Below are 18,822 nucleotides of genomic sequence, written 5' to 3'. Positions count from 1 at the left end.
AATCCAGATCCTGGTCTTCCAGGGAAAGAGGTGGCAAAGGGAAAGCCTCCCAAGAGAATCTGGAGAACCGGGGGGGGGGGGACTGGTTGTGGTGCACCCCCCCAATGGAGACCTGGAACGAGAAGGAGAGGCACTTAGCCTGCCCTGCTGGGCCCTTAACTTTTCTGCCCTGGAAAAGGTCTTAGAAAGGGCCTTGTGCACATGAGGGACAAGAGGCAGCAGCCACCTTTTGAGCCCTAGCCCAGGTTGTGGGACACTGTCTGGAAGAGGGGCCCTCCCTAGGGGAGGGTGGGGGAGAAGGGGACCTTTGCACCTCCTCCACCAGTGCCATGTGGCAATACTCACGGCCCTCCAAGTGAAGCCTCCTCGATGCTCTCTCTGCTCCTCTTCAGCCGCAGCAAGGAAAAGAAAGAGAAGAGTGAAAAGAAACGCCGTATTTTTACTTCCCAGGCAGCCCAGACACCAGCGCCAAGCTCACCGGGCTCCAGGGACTGCCGCCAAGGCTTTTCCTGGCTTGAGGGGCCCACACGCCGATTCGCCACTCCACAGCTCGCCTCGCAGCCTCTCAAAGCCTTTGTGTTCTTCCTAGCACCGCTGCGGCTCAATCCCAGCTGCTGGAGCAATCTTCAAGGAGATTTCAGCGATGAGAGGCCGTGGGGCTGGCAATCCCGAGCTCGCAAGCCTCCCGATCGCTCAGGGACAAAAGTTGCAGCCATGTGGCTGGCACGCTCCTAATGGCTGCTGCAATGGCACCTGAGCCTTCCCAGCCCTCAGAAGGCAATATACAGTCCCTGGAGACCAGTAAAGGAAAGTCCCAGCCAGGCAACTTACTGGTAGAAGCAGAGAGCAATTCCAAGGGAGGGTCCAGTAATGGTAAAATCATAGGAGAAAAAAATAATAGGTCTCACTTTTTGGCCGGACTGAGATGAAACTGGAAGTCAAGGGTGGAGCACAGAGGCGTGGCTTCAGCTTCATCCCAGTCTTGTGGCCAGTTGGGCATGTTAATACCATCTATTGGAGCTTCCTGTCCCTCGCTCTGGAAAAATGCAGTTTCTGTGGTCCAATTTACAATGTAATGATTGTACATAAATGTTTCATGTTATTGTTACCAAATAAACCCAAGGGGATAGATTTGGGCAGGGTAAATGTGTATATTCCTATCAGCGGTGGGATTTGCTTACCTTCCCTATCAGTTCGCAAATGTGAGTGCACACACACCTTCTGCACATGCGCAGTACTCGCGCATTACGTTGGGGCGGATGGGCAGAGCCTCCTGCAGCCACCGCTACCGGTTCACCCAAACTGGAGAGAATCGGCTGAATACTACCTCTGGTTCCTATGTATCTCTTATATAATTAGGAGTTAATAAAAGCTGGATTGACAAATCATGCTCAGCCATTATTTTAGATATGTTTGGTAAGTAAACTGCAGTAGCTGTGATAAATTAATTGGATTGGGATTCATTAATTCAGCCCAGGTTTCTGAATCCATATGGCACTAAGTCATGATAAGTATACGTGCTGTGTTCACGCAACACTTGAGGTTAAATATGTCTAGTTTGCAGTTTAGTGTGCCAAGTAAATACAATGTAAAGCTGAGTTCACAAATTATTTCAGTTTATGAATTGGAATGTAAATGTAGCAAATCCATAATAAAGCTGAACAAGGCATGTCATAGCTTAATGTAAAATATGTGGGCATATCTCTTGTATAGGAAGTTTGCACCTCGAAAGTTGATCTTAATGGATGCCTCCTACCTATAGAATTCTCTGCCTAAGAAACAACAAAGCAGCCATCTCAGCATCTAATTGTAACTTTTTTTTTACTACACCCTTAAGCCAGGGCTTAATAATCATTAAACTTATTTATGGAATCTTCCACTAACATTGCATATATTTATTCTTAACTATTATTCATACGTTTAATAGTTTAGTAACAGATCTTCATGGTAGGAACTAGGCCTTTAAAATACTGCAACTGCGTGCTGTTCTCTGTAATTTCCAGCATTATTCAAAATTGTCAATTTTCTAGATGTTACAAAAGTAAAACTCGTCCTTTGATTTGCTACACATCTATGGTTTACATATTCCAGTTCTTCCTGACATTACAGCTCAGTTAAAAGTTGGTGAGCCATGTAATGTTCTGATGTTACTGTTTAATAACTGACCTCTGATTAAATAGGATTACCTACTGTTATGTAGATAATTTAGAAACCTGGGCAAAACTGTCAACTTTTTCCATAAACAATAAAATTGGAAAATATCCATATTTCTATTTTTAACTAAATTAATCAAAATAACAAATGTGGCCAAAATCTTTGGTCATCCGACAGATGCTTAAACAAGTGTGTTAGTGGTGTGTTCATATTTAGCTTCTTCCCTATTTAACGCCAAGCACCCAGCTAACCTATAAAACCCTCTTTGGAATATCAGATTTCTGGGTACAAATCTAAGCATTTGACTCTTTGTTTTTGAGCTCATTCTTTCCATCACAGGGTCCAAAGGAATGCAATCTGTCCAGATGCCAGCACTTCTTAGGAAACAGGAATAGGGCAGCTTAAAGAGCTTATTCATTAAAGAGAGAAGTAGGAAGAAGTAGGAAAATACAGGGGATCCTTAAGGCTGTCATGGTAGGGTCATATGGGTAGTGAAACTAGAAAAATACCTTATACAATATCAAGTTGTTTTGTCTATCAAACTTACCATTGGCTGCTATGATTTGCAATGGATGTTCAGATCTTTAAGACAGTTTCTTCCTACTACAAGATACCTAGTCCATTTTAATTTGAAAATGTTAGGAAGAGAATTTGGGGGTATTTCATGTGCAAAAAGTGAACAAGAAACAGGATCAAAGTCAACCAATTACACAGACAGACTGAATTACCCTCTCCTCTACTATGTATCCTATTCTTCTGAAAGCTCCAGATGAGTTAAGATTGTAATGCTGGCTGGCAATTTTGGAAGCTAATGTCTTAACTGATCTGGAGGGTGTGAAGTTGAAGAAGAATGGCCTGCACTAATTCTCACAGCCTCAGTTTGATGAGTGAATCTGTACTTAGCCCTTCCTAATAGACATATGTAAGTAAATTCATTATAGCAGGTATTACGCTTTAATATATGAACTAGTCTACAATTCAATAGATATGCAATCTTGTGGTGTAGAAGTGTAAGATCCATTATATTACTGTAAGAATTTAAGACTGTAACTTGAATTTCAGCAAGAGGTGCACACTAAACAATATACTGTAGTCTCATTAATAAGGTTAATCCAAAAAAAGCTCATCTGAAAAAAAAAATCCCCTAAAAGTTTAAATGTTTTATATGTGAAGTGCATTTCAGAAATTTACTTTTCATTTCTATTTTAAAAGGAAGCTCCCTCCGTGATTTCATCTCAATCTTTTTCCTCTCTCTTCTCCCCCAGTGGGAGAATTCTGAACTCTGCTTTCTAATCTAAGATATTAAAGCTTGTGAATTGTTGCTCAGCATTCCCACAAAAGCAGTTGAATTTATATCAACTTAGCTTACGGAGCGTTTTCCAAATAGGTCAGAAGCATTCAGCCTTTTCATCCCTCCCTTTTAAACGATGCTCCAGCTACATAATTATTGAACTCCTGAAACATCTTGGCTTTGGGCTATGATTTAAGAAGTTCCAAACCAGAAATTTATCTCCAGTGAATACATTGCTGTAGAGTAGAATTAAATAAGGAACATAGGAACAGAATATTTTTAAAATACTTACTTTTTTGTAAAGCAGCTCAGAACAATGTTGGTTAACCCCCTTACTTACCCCCCTCCTCAACACTGATCCTCAAAACAATAGTGAAAGATAAATAGAAAAAAAATTAACTTGTGGTCCAAATTACATAGTAAACTTTTATTTTTTGTCTAGCTGGAGATCTGAATACAGTTCTTCCTGTCTTCCTAAGTCCCGTTGTTCTTTCAAACACTTCAGTTTTCATTTGTCATTTTCTGGTAAAAATGCCTGCAAACTAAACAAGGATTAAAAAGCAATATGACAATTGTGATAGGAAAATAAGTATAGTAGGGAAATTGTGGACATTAGTAAAAGAAAAATGTGTCAGACTTGAAAGAGATGGAGGTCATTGAAACATCTTATTGTGAGCATGAATGAAAGTAGAAATCTGCAGTTTAGTGATAGTTGTACATAATCCACCAATGATTGGTGGTTAAAGAAAAATAAGCCATTTGCTTTGAGAAAATTGTGAAAGCTGGGGGACAAAAACAGAAGAGATGCGGTGATGTATGAATGAATGAGAATGAAGATTAGCTGGTGAATATCTGCTTAGAAGAGGGTCTTTTTTCAAAGTTACAGTGATTAATAAATCTATTTATATGTGACTGTAACAAAAGAACAAATATAAATCTGAAAAAATGATTGTTTATGATGAAAACACAGTAGAATTAGTGAAATATATTAAGATGGTGAGAGGTCCAAATACAGGATAGATCATTTTTGGTAGTATCAAGAAAGACAGAAAAAAGTATTAACAGAGACAGAAAAAAATGCAGAGCAATTTTGAAGGAAACAAAAACAAATAGTTTTGGAACTGAATGACAAATGTTAAATAAGGCACCTTCTGAAAAGTGAAGCTGATTAAAAACAAAAGTGTTAAATGAGATGGAATGGAAATGGAAAAAGAGATGTACTGTATATAGTATTATGTTCATGAATATAATAAAACGAACGCTGTAAGTGCCCAGGGGGAAGTAATGATGGACCTCATAAATGCCGTGAGAATCGTTAAAAAAAAAAGCAACAGCTTCAGTTAGGTGATGTTAGGTGAAGGAATGTTAAGATATAAATGTGATTTGCTTACAAGGATTCCCAGTCTTGGTCTCGTAAGGAAAGCATTGAATACAAAAAAACCAAAGGGAGATTAAATGTGTAAATGTGCCTGGATAGCTGTTTAGCATAATTTTGATTGAAAGGGGAGAGTGAACAAATAGTGCAGTGTACCTTTATGCAAACAAGGAATGCGGAGACCAGATTTTTCCTGTTTAGCAGTAATGTACGAATTGAGAAATAAAGTTCACGACACTGTGCTTTACTTCCAGAATCTGTGGGATAAAATGAACAGCCTTGAATTATTGAATTGATCAAATACAGAACTTGGTTATTGAATTTGCAAGAGATGTATGATGAAAGTAAAGCATGTCAGAGAATAAATGGAATGCTTAGCAACCAACACTGAGCATGAAATGAGACAAGGATAAGTGGCATTCCTTTGGTTGTTTTTGGGATAAACATACAATGACTGTACTAGTACTTGGAAGTGTATTGGTTGACAATGTAAATGTGGGGTGTGCCTTTATATGCAGATATCTTGTTGCTAAGCAGTTGAATAATTTGCAAGAAATTTTAGAAAGATTATATGATTCAATAAAGTGTGAACCTGAAAATGAATGCACCAAAACCAAAGATAATTATGGAGAGGAAAAATTAAATAGCAATAGCACTTAGACTTATATACTGCTTCACGCTGCTTTACAGACCCTCTCTAAGCGGTTTAGAGTCAGCATATCGCCCCCAACAATCTGGGTCCTCATTTTACCAACCTCAGAAGGATGGAAGGCAGAGTCAACCTTGAGCCGGTAATAATCAAACTGCTGGCAGTTGGCATAATTAGCCTGCAATACTGCATTCTAACCACTGCGCCACAACGGCTAAATAAATAGCATTATTGCAAGTTAATGAAGACAGAAAACTATAGAAAGTTGATGAACGTGTGATATTGGTAAATTGTTTCCTAAAGATAATAGATGCAGAAATGTTATAACATGCAAATTCTGGTAGAAAATGGGCAGGACATGATTTGTTAGGAGGAAGGTAGGTCAAAATAAGTACAAATAAGAGTCCTTTTGCCCCCTCCCTCATGTGGAAATGAAATGGTATCAGGAAAAACATAAACGTTGTGTTTCTATGAGAAGTGCATGTAGTAAAACTAGAATAAGTCAGGTCATGCAGGTATGGTTCAAAAGAATGCATCCAGTAGAAAAGAAATAGGTGGGTGTGCTGCTTTGGGCAGATAGAGCAGGGGTCCCCAACCCCCAGGCCACGGACTTGTACTATTCCATGGCCTGTTAGGAACTGGGCCGCATAGCTGGAAGTGAGTGGTGGAATGAGCAAGTGAAATTGAAACCATCCACCCCTTCAATCCATGGAAAAATTGTCTTCTGCAAAACTGGTTCCTGGTGCCAAAAAGATCGGAGGCCATTGAGATAGAGTATCAAACTGAAAAAAACAATACATGAAGGAAGAAGGATTGGGTTGAGATAAAAACTAAGACTAGGAAAGTGATGGATGGAATAAATGAGATCCTGAAAAAGACAGAGGTGAGAATTAAAAGAACCTAAGGCAACATGGAAAGCAGTTACAAACATAGCTAAGAGTAGTTTTTAGAGACAGGAAAGCAAAAGAGAAATTGAATGAAGTTAAAGTCAAGTCGATTTATTTCTTCTTTTCCCTCTTTCAGTTCTTTAGTTACTATGTCTTATTCCTTTCCTGTACTTCATGTAATACTCTTATTCTAAAATGGCAGGAGTGAAATGTGGATGTGTGTTTGTATAACCAACAGGTCTTTAGTAACTGGGTTCATACTATGCCACATCCAAACAAACCACATTATGGCTCTTTTTAAAAAAAATGTTGTATGACCTTGGCTATTCAATTGACATGAATCATTATCCAGCTACATAGTCAGCAAACATATGTCAGACTGTGGCCTGCACAGCCCAGCTTCTCTTTCCTTGGTATCTCAGGAATTTTGATGGGATCAGTTGGTGCAAGAGGGGGCACTTTGTAAATCACAGAAAAGCTTACATTTCCAATTGAGTTGGAGGACCTGGGTGGAAAGAGGGTAGGCTGAGTCGTCTCCCATTCTCAGCATATTCCTGACTCAGCATCTTTGCTGGGATGAGAGCCCTGGGAGAAGTGGAGCTCTTGCTGCAGGAGGAGATGAGCGTTGTGGCCACGTGTGCATTCTGTGTGTTCTTTGGGGGAGGATTTTTTATGTCTCTCACTTCAAGATTCAATGAACAGAGGAGCCGACGATAACTGGTAACTATTTATTAACCCAACTGAAACAAGTAACGGAATCAACGAACTCTCCAGTCTGACAGCTCTTTATATCCGACCCGTCAGACAGACAACCAATAGGAACACGAGGCTCTTCCCTCAAGCCGGCATGCACACGGTAGCCAATCAGAGGACACAACAGGATTTATGTCTCCCTAACCATATGTTAGCTCTAAGTCTGGGTTAACTTGATATGCAAACACACAGTTAAATTGAACTAAGCAGCCCACAGTTACAAATCATAGCCAAAGAAAAATACCTTTGTTATAATCTGGGTTTTTATCTGAGTGCAGAGAACATGCTAAAACAAACCCAGAACAAAATTTAGTATAACACAGACCTGAACATATTCATTACGTTAAATAAAAATAAAATAAAAGCCATGGCACGCATCTTACTCTGAATCGAATATACGACACTATGGCTTGATGCAACATGTGAAACCTGTCATGTTCAAACACCTGCAAGAGTGGTAGGAAAGCTGAAATAATGTAAAGCAGGGGTGTCCAAACTTGGGAACTTTAAGACTTGTGGACTTCAACTCCCAGAATTCCCCAGCCAGCATGGCTGGCTGGGGAATTCTGGGAATTGAAGTCCACAAGTCTTAAAAGTTCCCAAGTTTGGACATCCCTGATGTAAAGGAACCCAAACATCACACAAAGAAGCTCCTTGGCTCCAGTGACCTTGCTGCATTTTGGCAGCACAGTGAGACTCAGATGACTCATCATCTGACAGCCCTAATAACCATCCGCAAAGAACAGAAAATCAATAGGAGAAAGACTTGGAGGAAAGGAACTCACTCTAGTTTGTGTCATGAACTGAAGTTGCTTGATGAACTGGAGGAAGCTACTGGAGGAGGCACCCAGCAGAGGGCAACAGCAGGAGGCTTAGCGTGAATGCAAGCAGGTGGCTTAAATGCCAGCTCTCCGCCAATGACCCCTTAGCCTTTGGAAAGGCTGTCAGTTCTGGCCAGCATAAATTGTTTTTGGCTAGGAATTTGCTGCTACATCAGATTTTCCTCCCACTATAACTTGTGCCAGCCTTTTCTTAGAGATACTGCAGAAGCTGTCACTTTGAAGCACATAAATGGCCAAGAATATTAATGGACTTCTTTGTTATTTCGTTCAAACCAGGTTGGCAAGTCTTAATTTTCTAGAGTACATCATTCTGAAAGGACACAAGTGCCAGATGTGTGTACAGAAGTGTGCAGCTGTGCTGAAGAAGTGGTATAAAATCAAAGATTTGAGGGTGATGGTGTTGCAGGGTAGAGTTACAATAAACAAATTAGCTCCCTCAGTTAAAACAAGGTGAGTAAAAAAATATATTAACGAGAGATAAAAGGAACTTCCCAGTAGCATGAGGACACCTTTGTCTGGCTGCAGTGTCAAGAATGGCAGAGTTCTGAGGATTTGAGGGGCAATGCCGGACTGTCCTGCCATTCTGAGCGGTAAAAACAAGTTTTATGGTTCCGGAACTTGAACCAATTCAGGCAACACTTTGAGATTTAGCTCTGGACCTTAGATCTATACTTCTGCAGAGATTGCTTTTGATAAAATGCCATTGCAGTAAAAAAAATAGCCATGCTGCAGGGGTGTCCAAACTTGGGAACTTTAAGACTTGTGGACTTCAACTCCCAGAATTCCCCAGCCAGCCATGCTGGCTGGGGAATTCTGGGAGTTGAAGTCCACAAGTCTTAAAGTTCCCAAGTTTGGACACCCCTGCCATACTGAACGTGTACAACAGTGTTTCACCACCTTAACAAGACGTGTGGACTTCAATTCTCACTCAGCGTACAGGGTGGAGAATTCTGGGAGTTGAAATCCACACATTTTAAAGTTGCCAAAGTTGAGAAATGCTGTTTTATACAGCACTTTTTTCCTCAGCCCTGATTTATGACAATGAGATATCATCAAATTGCCTCCAAACCCTGGTGACTGGACAGATACTCACCATTTCAACCAATCCACTGCGACTTTGCCAGGCACTTTCTGATGGTTTCCTTAATCCCACGCATCTACCTCACCCTTTATTTCAGTGATACTTCTTGAACAAGCTAACTGGAAATTGTAGTGGTGGTGGAAGTGGACAGCTTAATTCCAGTCCTTGGAGATGCTCATTTTGTTTAGCTCTCTTGTGGCTTCTTTCTATGGAGACCTACCCAGCCTTGTTAATTCAGGAATGCTTGGGAGGACTGGATTACAGGTCACATGGAAAACAGAACGCCGTGTTTTTCTCCTAAGGCAAATCCTGTAGCACAGAGGACAATTAGCAGTGAATAAAATTTAACCCTCCCAACTTCGTGTATATCCATTTTTCTCTCCTGCAAACCACTTTTTATCATTTTCCGGGCCTATTTCTTATGACTTTTTATCACACAGATAGTTATTCAACAGCCAAAGAGTCTGTGATGGATGTGATCCAATTTCATATAAGAGGGGGACCGTTTTCATACATTACAGTGAATCGCAATAGGGATGGATTGACAGCCCTGTAGGTGACTCAGTTGTGCAATTTATAAAGCATGGATCATACCACAAAAGTGTTGCATCAATTCTGGCAAGCCTATTATTGATTGAACAGCAACCATGCAAGTTTTCATATACATTTGCAGAGAATTTTCCCACGAGTGTTCTATGAATATTCACGAAGCAGGAAATTTTAGGTGCATGGTATTCTCATATAAGTCGTAGCAATGTTCAAAATTGTTGGTATCTGTGCACTGAATAAAAGCCACTTTGTATATTTCTTAGCATATTTCAAGTGAGTATTGATAAGCATGTATAACATATAGGTAAACAAGCAGACATCTGTGACTGGCTGCAGATTTCTGAAGCATGTAGAGTGTATTGCAGGACAGATTCTTATTTTTTTCTGTGTTAAGTGTGAAAGGCTTACCTTTCCTGTCTACCTGAGGCTAAGAGTTTGTTGACGTAAACTTTTCAAGCCCTAAGTGGCTTGAGATCAGCCCAATTTAGAAAGCAGCTTCAATCTCCATCTCCTACTTAGTTCTAGTGTATCCACAGGTAAAACTAATTACCTTCATGACCATGAGATGCAGGACTTTTTAGTGACGACCGACCCCACACATCATCAATTGATTTTTTTTGTAAGCTTCACCTACCGGTACATTTAGCCTTTTTAGAATAACCTTGAACATTTATTTCTTGACTTGCACATGTTCTTTAGTTTGAATGACTGAAAACTGTTTTCCTCCACTTGCCTCTTGTATTGGAATCTTCTATATCATTTCTCTGGGAGCATCACTTTTTGAAGGTTTCATTCTGAACAATATAAATATCTTGAAATAAATAAAAGACTTCACTTATAACTCTAGTGTGTTTTATTCAGTAAAGACATTCTAATCACGATTGTCACAGTTTTTTCCTTTTTTAAAAAAGCACATACCAACACACTTTTTTTTTTAAAAAAAGGAACAAAACCACACAGAAACTAGACATTAAAGTTTGTCAGTCATTTTTATGCGATTGTCGAACCTAGCCTAAAATACAGCATAGAACCAACAATGAGAGGATGAGGGCAATAATTCACTATAAAACAGTGAAAGAACTTTTTTTTAATAAAATATAGTTCAATCCAATAGCTTTTCTACATACTATACACTATAAAAACTCTCCCACAAAAATTAGTGTCTTTAAATATACATATTTGAATCTGAACTGCACCAAGATTAAAAGCAATTTAAAATAGCAGATTTTTTTCTTTCAAACATTAACTTCACAGTATTGGTTTGAAGTAGAAGACAAATTCAGTGTTTTAAGTAAAGCCATACTATGATAAAATTCGGGCTCCAATGAATAGAATCAGAACGGAGCCCCCAAATTTCCAGTTATGCTCTCTGCAAATCAGACTAGCTGCTGAATATTAAGGAACCTTATACAGTGCTTACGGTAGTAATTTTCTGTGGAGTAAAGAAACATAAAAAACAAACAAAACATGCTCAGAACTATTGCAACGATTTTAAAAAAATCCAAAGAATGAAAAAGATATTTAAATAAAAGTGCAATCTTTTTTTAAAAAAAAAGAAGAAGTGATTAACCCAGAAATTTTGGGAAAGAATAATAAAAATACAACACTTCAACAAATCCCTTAGCTGGATGCATCTGCCACTTGTTCTTTTTTAACTGCAGCAGAGAGCATCGCCAAAAAATTAAACTTGGCTAAAAAACAAAAACCTTAAATCCAACCCACTGGTATCCTATGGCACTTAATTTTAAATCCTTCAACAAGTACCAAGATAAGAGGCAAACGGGTTCAGGGACCCAGGTACTTAAATCCTTCCTTGTAGTGCCCCTTGTATTGCGCCTGGGATAAAGCATCTCTTCATCCTTCTCCCCCTGCAGTCAAGAAAGGAGAGCTCTTTGCAAACAATCAAGGCTCCATATTGAGATGGGTATTCTTTCGCCATTCCACCCAACATAGGATCAGCATATAAAAAGCACTACATTCTGTGTACTGGTTCACATGTTCACACATTCACTTTGTAAAACATGTACAGAAATAAAATTAAAATCACCAATTTCACACTTGTTATTCTGAAAAAGCTCCACAGCAAGCATTCCTTAATTTAAAAAAGAAATCTAATAAATACTATATCAAGTATCATCAGGAGAAAAATATATATAGATATATAACTTAAAATTTTAAAAAGAAAAGAAATAACTTAACTTGAAGGTTTTGTTCAGTGCTATTTCCAATCAGGGCCAAGGGGTCAGGTAAAGATATGAAGAAAGGACACAGTACTGTTGTCACGTGTCTTAGGAATATGGTGCTCTACCACGCACCTTGTTAGTAAGAATGTTTATACAGTCACCAATTACCTACAACCAAACATTCCATAAATGTCAAATTTCACACACTATGCCCGCTATCATTTAAAATAGGAGTTAAAAAAGCTTGCACCATAAGTTTTTATCTGAATAAAAAGGAGTCACTTATCATAACATCTCTCTCTGCAAAACAGCTATATTGCAGTTAATGTAGCAGTTATCCTTTTCCATAGCACTATTTCCTAAATATTTTGGCTACAATTCAAAGGGAAATGTATAAAATCAGGAAGGAAAAAAAATTAAAACTGAGACACTGCTTTACATTAACTCTAGATATAAAGAGATGTTATTGTTTACATGCCTTTTCAGCAGTGGGATATATTATTGTAAAAAGAATCCCAACAACTATCCACAATCACAATTTTGGCTGAGCATATAACAATCCTCTGCGGCAATGTATGCAACCTCCCTTTTGGGGAATTCTAATAATTAAAGGGAAGTGCTGAATAATATTTTCTGCAACAATATTACTTGCCTTTAAAAAAAAACATTTCAGTGCATCCAAAATGACAGTAAATTTGTTTTGGCAATCCTTCTCTAGTCCCATTCATTGAATGTCAAACTTCTCAGAAATCTAATCAGTTATACTCTTTCTTTTAATAAATATTTCACATATGCAAAAATATATTTTGTGGATATCTGAGGGCATGTTTAATAACATGACAGGCAACAGAATACTGGAATTAGATAGAAATAAGTGAACATCCCAAATTTGTTCCAAAGGTACCACAACATTTCAATCTGTTTTAATCTCTCCAAAATACCAGCAAATTGGTATCAAGCCTTTCCCATCTATGAATCAGTAGCATCTTACAAGATTTGAAAATGAACTGATATACCAATAAGAATACAAAGTATTCTACAGCAAAGGCAGCTATGGGGAGGCTTCAGAGGTAAACTGTGAATTTCTTTGCTGGCACATCTGCTTCCAAGAGAACAGTTCCTGCTCTCTTGCAGTCCTATGGAACAACTTACACTAATTTAGCCTTAACAACGTTCATTGCCACGAAATGGCACTGTGTTTTCTGGACACCAACAGATTCCCCCATAATTTGAAATACAGAAGAGATCTTTTCAAAAACCTATCTTTTTGAAAATTTAAAAAAAAGCCATGTGCATATAATGACAAAGTTTTTCCCCCCTCAGAAGGAAATTATGCATTAATGCGACTGCCATCTGCACTTCCAACATGCTCATCTGATTCTCTCATAACTTTTCAAGGCCCCATTCATTTGAATCCATTTTTCTTCTTCAAACCCAAGCCTATGTCCATCAGCTGTTCCAGCCAAATGTGCTTTAAGGGTCAGGCAAAGGCTGATTCTTCAGTTTCCAAGAAATAGCATCCCCTCCCCCCTCCAATCAATTGACTTCCTGCAGCAGCCAGATGTTTTAGAGATAGGTCTAAGTCAGTGCTAATGGGAGTAAAGCATGTGTGAATGCGTAAGGAAGAACATTCATCCTTAATACACAAATTATCTGTTTATGTATGAACAGATGGATGGGCACAGCAACTATGCTTCACACAGAAATATCTTCACTGGCCTGGTTCAAATAAAAACAGGCCTATGAGATTCAATTTGAATTATTCAGTGGGGGAGGGATAATAGTGTAGTCTGAACTTGCACTTTTAGCAGAATTCTGACATATAAAAGTCAGCCTAGACATCACCATTTCCTAATGACTGCAATCAAACAACAATGGTATGGGAAGGATTAATCACAGTTGGCAATCTAAAACCAAAAATAACTTCATAGTAGATGGTGAGGCCTGGCTTTTTTACATGTAGCTAAATAAGGACTAAAAAGGCAACGAGCCTTCAAATACTACCACTTATTTTCATTGTCAAAGTAAAACTATTACAGTATGCTTCCACCACTGAATAATCTGCAGTACCTTGTTGACTGTGAAATCCCACGCACCCACCCCAATCCTAAAACCCATGCCTGTCGAGTAATTTAAAGAAGGGAGGGATCTTTGGGGAATTAGGAACTCTCAATAGCCTCAATAGGCAAAGAAAATTTTAAAATTTAAAATTCCAATTTCACCCCCATCATTTACCTGAAAAAAGTGCTTTTGTTAGAAGGAAAACTAGGGGATTACACTAGGAAGTATGAATGTGTTTCACTGAGTTATAATGCCTGCATTTTGATTCTCTCCTACACTATTTCAAGATTCACCTTGAAAGGTTCTCGCCTACGTTTCCTTCAGCGTTAATCCAAGTATGAATGCACAGGTAAGCTCATTTCATTCCACCCGTGATCCATTTCACAGCAGGTAATTCATATTAGGGGATGAGTAACCACTCTGGCTTTCCATATACAAAAGCCAAAGTTCACATCCACAATTCTATACATGATAGCTAAGAGGGAAGAAAACAACACACAATCAGGGCCACCGATAAATCAGAGCTGCAACAATACTAACCAAGGTGGAGAACAAGTGTTTCACTACAATTCACAAGAAATGTAAATTCAGAGAGAAATTCCAAAGTACTGGCAAAGGCAAAAGAGTAGCAGCACCAGTGAGACTGATGATTTGACAGGAAAAGTTTCAAAAGAATAAAACTATCACCTGCTGATAAAGGGGGAATTTTCAGCCTCACTTTAAATTGATTTCAAGGCCTCTTCAAATTATAATGAAAATTATAAGAATTCTAGAGAGTCCCCATGAGGCACATGAACTCAGATTTCTTCTCTCTCACACACTTCATAAATAAAAAGTCTATCCCTCCCCCTCCCCTTTGAATTTTTGCTTGTCTGGAATAGATTAAAAACACTGACTAAAAAAAAAAGCTACATCCAAAGCAGGAAAGGAACTGGGGCCATTAGAACTCTGAAATTGCCTACTTGAGGCATCTGCACTGCAGATACGAGTGCTAAACTGGAAGGAAGGGAGGAGCTGTTATGCAGGCAAATCTAGTACATCTCATCCAAGGAGCACTTTTGATCAAGGTTTCTATTTTCCTCACCATATTTCCAACTTATCAGAAACACATCCACCAAGACAGAAGCATACCAATTACAGTAAACCAAAGAGATTAAATCAGCTTCTATCCAAGAATTCAGATTGAGATTCAGCTTGTTACTCCAAAACGAACAGAATATTAAGGGTAATTGCAGGCCTACAGTAGGCCTAAAGATAGGGGAAATGCCCAATTGAAGCCTTCCCTCTATGAAATGTAGAATTACATTCTCCCAACCCCTCAAAATACAATTTGCCCGAAGTGAATCAACAAAGTAAAGAAATCCAATAAATGGTGCCTTTTGGCAACTTCTCTCAAACCACCAGTGACTTTACAAGGCCACAGTGAAATTTACGGATGTGTCTGTATAAATCGCCTGACTGAGTGAATCGTCTCTCACACCACTTGCAGCCGTGGGGCTTCTCCCTCGTGTGCACCACTGCATGGCGGCTCAGGTTGTGAGAATACTGGAAGCTCTTTCCGCACTGACCACAGGTGTACGGTTTCTCACCCGAGTGAGTTCTCTCGTGTCTTTTCAAGGTGTACATACAGGAGAAAGTCTTGCCACAAAGTGTACAAGTAGGCACCGAACCATCAGGGGAAAGCCTGGTTCTTGAAACATCCTTATCACGAAAATGAGAGCTGAGATGCAGCTGGAGGACATGCGGGCTAGGAAAGACTTTGCTGCAGAGCGGGCAAATACAGATGTGACCTGGAGGAACCAAGACCCCCAAGGATGGAATGTCAGAGGAATCCATGTCATCTTCACTCACCTCCCGCTCTTGATCTAAGTCTTCCTCTGGCTCTTGGGAATTGCCATTCCCTGCAAACACATTTCCCAATCCGGTCATCAGGCTCTTGGCAGAATTCCCCAAATGCTGATTTTCTAGGCACCTTGCCTCACTCTCTTCTCCATCTGATAAAGATTCTGGCTCATCCTTAATCAGGGGTTTACTACTCTGCTGCTGACCACTAGAAGCCAGTTGTCCAAAGACATAGGAGGGGTTGAAGGAATCCTTCCCGGCCACAGACTTGAAAGACAGGTCTAAAGCGCATTCTATGCCAGATGAAGCCAAGGAGTGGTTAAGAGATCTTTGGGACAAAGGTCCCACTGAACTAAAGACATTAGCTCTTGTTTTCTCAGCTGCCACGGTGTCCAATTCTGCTTCTGCTAATGCAGAGTTGATACTTACAAATTCAGAGGACCAGCCCAGATAGCTACTGTCTTTTTCTTTTCCAGCTGATCTTTCATATTCTGAAGCAATCAATTTTTGTTTATTCCTGGGGCTGAGCTCACGCCCCAAGGGCACTCCTTCATCAAGGACCCGCATGTCCCTTTCCAAAGAGATCCCACTGCCGTTCATTTTTTCGTCCCCACACAACTCCTTATCTTTCAGCTTGCCCTTGCAGACTTTCACAATGTCGTACATGTGAAGGTAGCTGGCTGCAGCCAGCACATCTTCAACCGGGAGGCTGTTGAACTCCAGCTTGCCTTCGTACATGAATTCAAGCAGCAAGCCAAAGGCTGGAGCTGTCACAATGTCACTGTTCAGATGCACAATGTCCCTTTTGTCTAGCTGGTCCCTGTAGAAAAGATGGAAGTACATGCTGCAAGAAGCGAGAACGGCTCTGTGGGCTCGGAACTGAGCGTCTCCAACTAAAACAGTACAGTCACACAGGAAGCCCTGGTGACGCTGCTGACTCAGACACTGCAGTAACTGCCGGCTATGGTCTGGGAACTCCATTCTTCCTTCATAACCTGTTCAAAACAGGAAAAACTTGAATGCTACTCTAAACCACAGGGCTTCAAACCAGCTATTAATAAACAAACAGATTGTCTGGGGAGGGGATAACTGGAACCTTGAGGATAACAGTTCACCTGTTAACTGATTGCAAATTTTACTCCCCCCCCCCCAAAAAAATGCCTCCCCACATCAGAGCACCTGCTTGAAAAACAGGAAAAACTTGACTCTTAAGTAAACCAAAGCTTCTAAGGAAGTAACGCCTCCAACCTTTGCCACTCAAGGCTTTAAAACGGAGGGGGGGGGGGGAGAGGAGGAGATTGACTTCAGAGTTTTATGCATTCCTGGAAGTCTTAACTCCAAGGGATCACCATAACTGCTTGATTTTAAAAAAATGCATTTTGCACCCCCACACTTAAAAATATTATTAATCCAAGAAAAAGCATAACCACATTGGCTTTGTTCTTTGAAACCATCACTTGCCCTTCAAAACAGAAAACACAGTTATATAAGGAGGCATCGTTAAAACTAAGATGCAATTCTGAAAAGTTATTAAAAGCAAAAACACACACAAAAAACCCCTTCCCAATATTTTGCAGTTCCTCCTCAGCTGCCTGTAATTAAGGCTCCTCTGAGGAGAACATAATATTTTCAGGGACCTTACCTTGAATAGCTGGGGAATACAGAGCGAAGGGTTCAAGGGGGAAAAAATGAATCCCCCTCCCAAAAGTTCTAGAACAGCCTAAGCGTTTTGCTTCGGGTCTCCCCTCCCCCCATCACCCAAATGTTTGGGAAGAGAAGAGGCTTTCGCTAGCCAGTAACGGAAGAATGCTTGTGTGTGTGTATGAAAAAAGAGGGGGGGAGAGAGGGGAAAAAAAGAAAGGAAAGAGCGTCTGGGAGGGAGGAGAGGGATGGGAGGAGTGCTCCGTTTGCTAATTACACCGCAAGCTGGAGAGTCAGCTGCTCTGACTTCACTGCGATGGAAATGCTACCTCCAGCTGTGCCCCTTTTAATGCCATATGTTACTTCAAATCTAGCTACCAGCCAACCACAGCTTGCTGCCTTTTAAAGTTCCAGCAACAACCCCCCCCCCCCATTTATAGCCATCTATTACATCTCAAACTTAAACCGAGTCCTTCTCTCATTCTAAATCCTGTCGTCGCCTCCCCCACCCCCTTTCCACACCACCCCAGGAAAGTTGCTTAAATAACAATCTTATTACTAGTTACTCTTAATGGAGGACACACAGCTTGACCTTTGGAGAGGTGCGCGGAAGAGCAGCAGCAGAAGGGAGGGAGGGAGGGAAGGGAGAGGAAAATAAAGCAAAGTTCGGGATTTGCAGTTTGCAAACTTTTAAGGATCCTTCTTCTCTAACACCCCCACACACCCCAATTTTAAAAAAGCACATCGCCCTCTAGGGCTAAGATGCCTTTGGATGATCTATCCCACGACTGCTCTGATATACTCTAAAGTTGCCACAGCACACACAGTCACACCACCAGTTCTTTCTAACTTTGTAAGGCAATCCGTTCAGCTTCCCCCTTTGTGCTCGGTGCCCGGCGGAGCCAAACGCATCCAGCAAACGGCCCAAAATAGCGCGGAAGCCGAACACTCCGGAGGGGCAGCGAATGGGATCCCTGCTGGGGGAACCGAAAGGCCTCTCCGCACCCACCCCCCACCCCCCTCCGCGGAGGGCTCGGTGAGGGATGGGGGAAACCTGCAGCTTGGAAAAATGCTGCTCGGTTACTCACCCGCTTGGCCGGGCGCTGCTCAAAGGTGCCGCTGGAGCACGGCATGTGCTCGAGTCTTTTCTCTCTCTCCTCCACTTCCCTGCCTCAAACTCTACGCCTTCCCCAGATGTGCTTCCCCCTCCCTCGGCTGCTCCGTGTAGCTGCTCCTTGTTGCTGGTAACCCAGCGGCAGCGCTCCTGTGTGTGTTGCGAAGCAGGTTGTTAGCCAGGGCGCTCTCGCGATACTTTCCAGGCCCGGGGTGGGGGAGAGAGAGAGAGAGAGAGAGAGAGAGAGAGTGCGCGCGGGCTTTCTTTTCGATTCTCGGTCCGCGCACAATAGCGATCCCAGCCGAGCTCCAGGCGCTGCTGGCGGGGCGCTGCTCCTGACGCGCCTGCGGCCGGTTGTAGGCACTGTCGTCTGACTGCTGCTGCTGGCAACCCCCCGCTT

At 40.9% G+C, this 18,822-nt stretch overlaps 1 protein-coding gene across 2 annotated transcripts; it reads right to left on the bottom strand.

The window, feature by feature from the left end:
- Positions 1–11,132: 11,132 nt before the first annotated feature.
- ZBTB42 (zinc finger and BTB domain containing 42) lies at positions 11,133–18,807 on the bottom strand. 2 transcript variants are annotated; one of them, XM_081938131.1, is made up of 2 exons: positions 18,397–18,807; positions 11,133–16,662 (listed from the first exon to the last, which is right to left on the bottom strand). In XM_081938131.1, the coding sequence occupies exon 2, from the start codon at positions 16,646–16,648 to the stop codon at positions 15,218–15,220; it is 1,431 nt and encodes a 476-aa protein (XP_081794257.1). In that variant the 5' UTR covers positions 16,649–16,662; positions 18,397–18,807; the 3' UTR covers positions 11,133–15,217. The 2 variants fall into 2 exon arrangements, with proteins under 2 accessions (XP_081794257.1, XP_081794258.1); XM_081938132.1 differs by lacking the exon at positions 18,397–18,807 and adding an exon at positions 17,310–17,415.
- Positions 18,808–18,822: the final 15 nt, after the last annotated feature.

This window comes from Natrix helvetica (genome assembly GCF_964273705.1).
Source record: "Natrix helvetica genome assembly, chromosome: 1".
Classification (NCBI taxonomy): domain Eukaryota; kingdom Metazoa; phylum Chordata; class Lepidosauria; order Squamata; family Natricidae; genus Natrix; species Natrix helvetica.
The sequence above is the reverse complement of the archived record's forward strand: the minus strand, read 5'-3'. Positions and strand labels throughout refer to the sequence as shown.

Excerpts from the sequence above, each read along its gene's own strand:
- ZBTB42 (XM_081938131.1), bottom strand. The coding sequence starts at position 16,648 with ATGGAGTTCCCAGACCATAGCCGGCAGTTACTGCAGTGTCTGAGTCAG.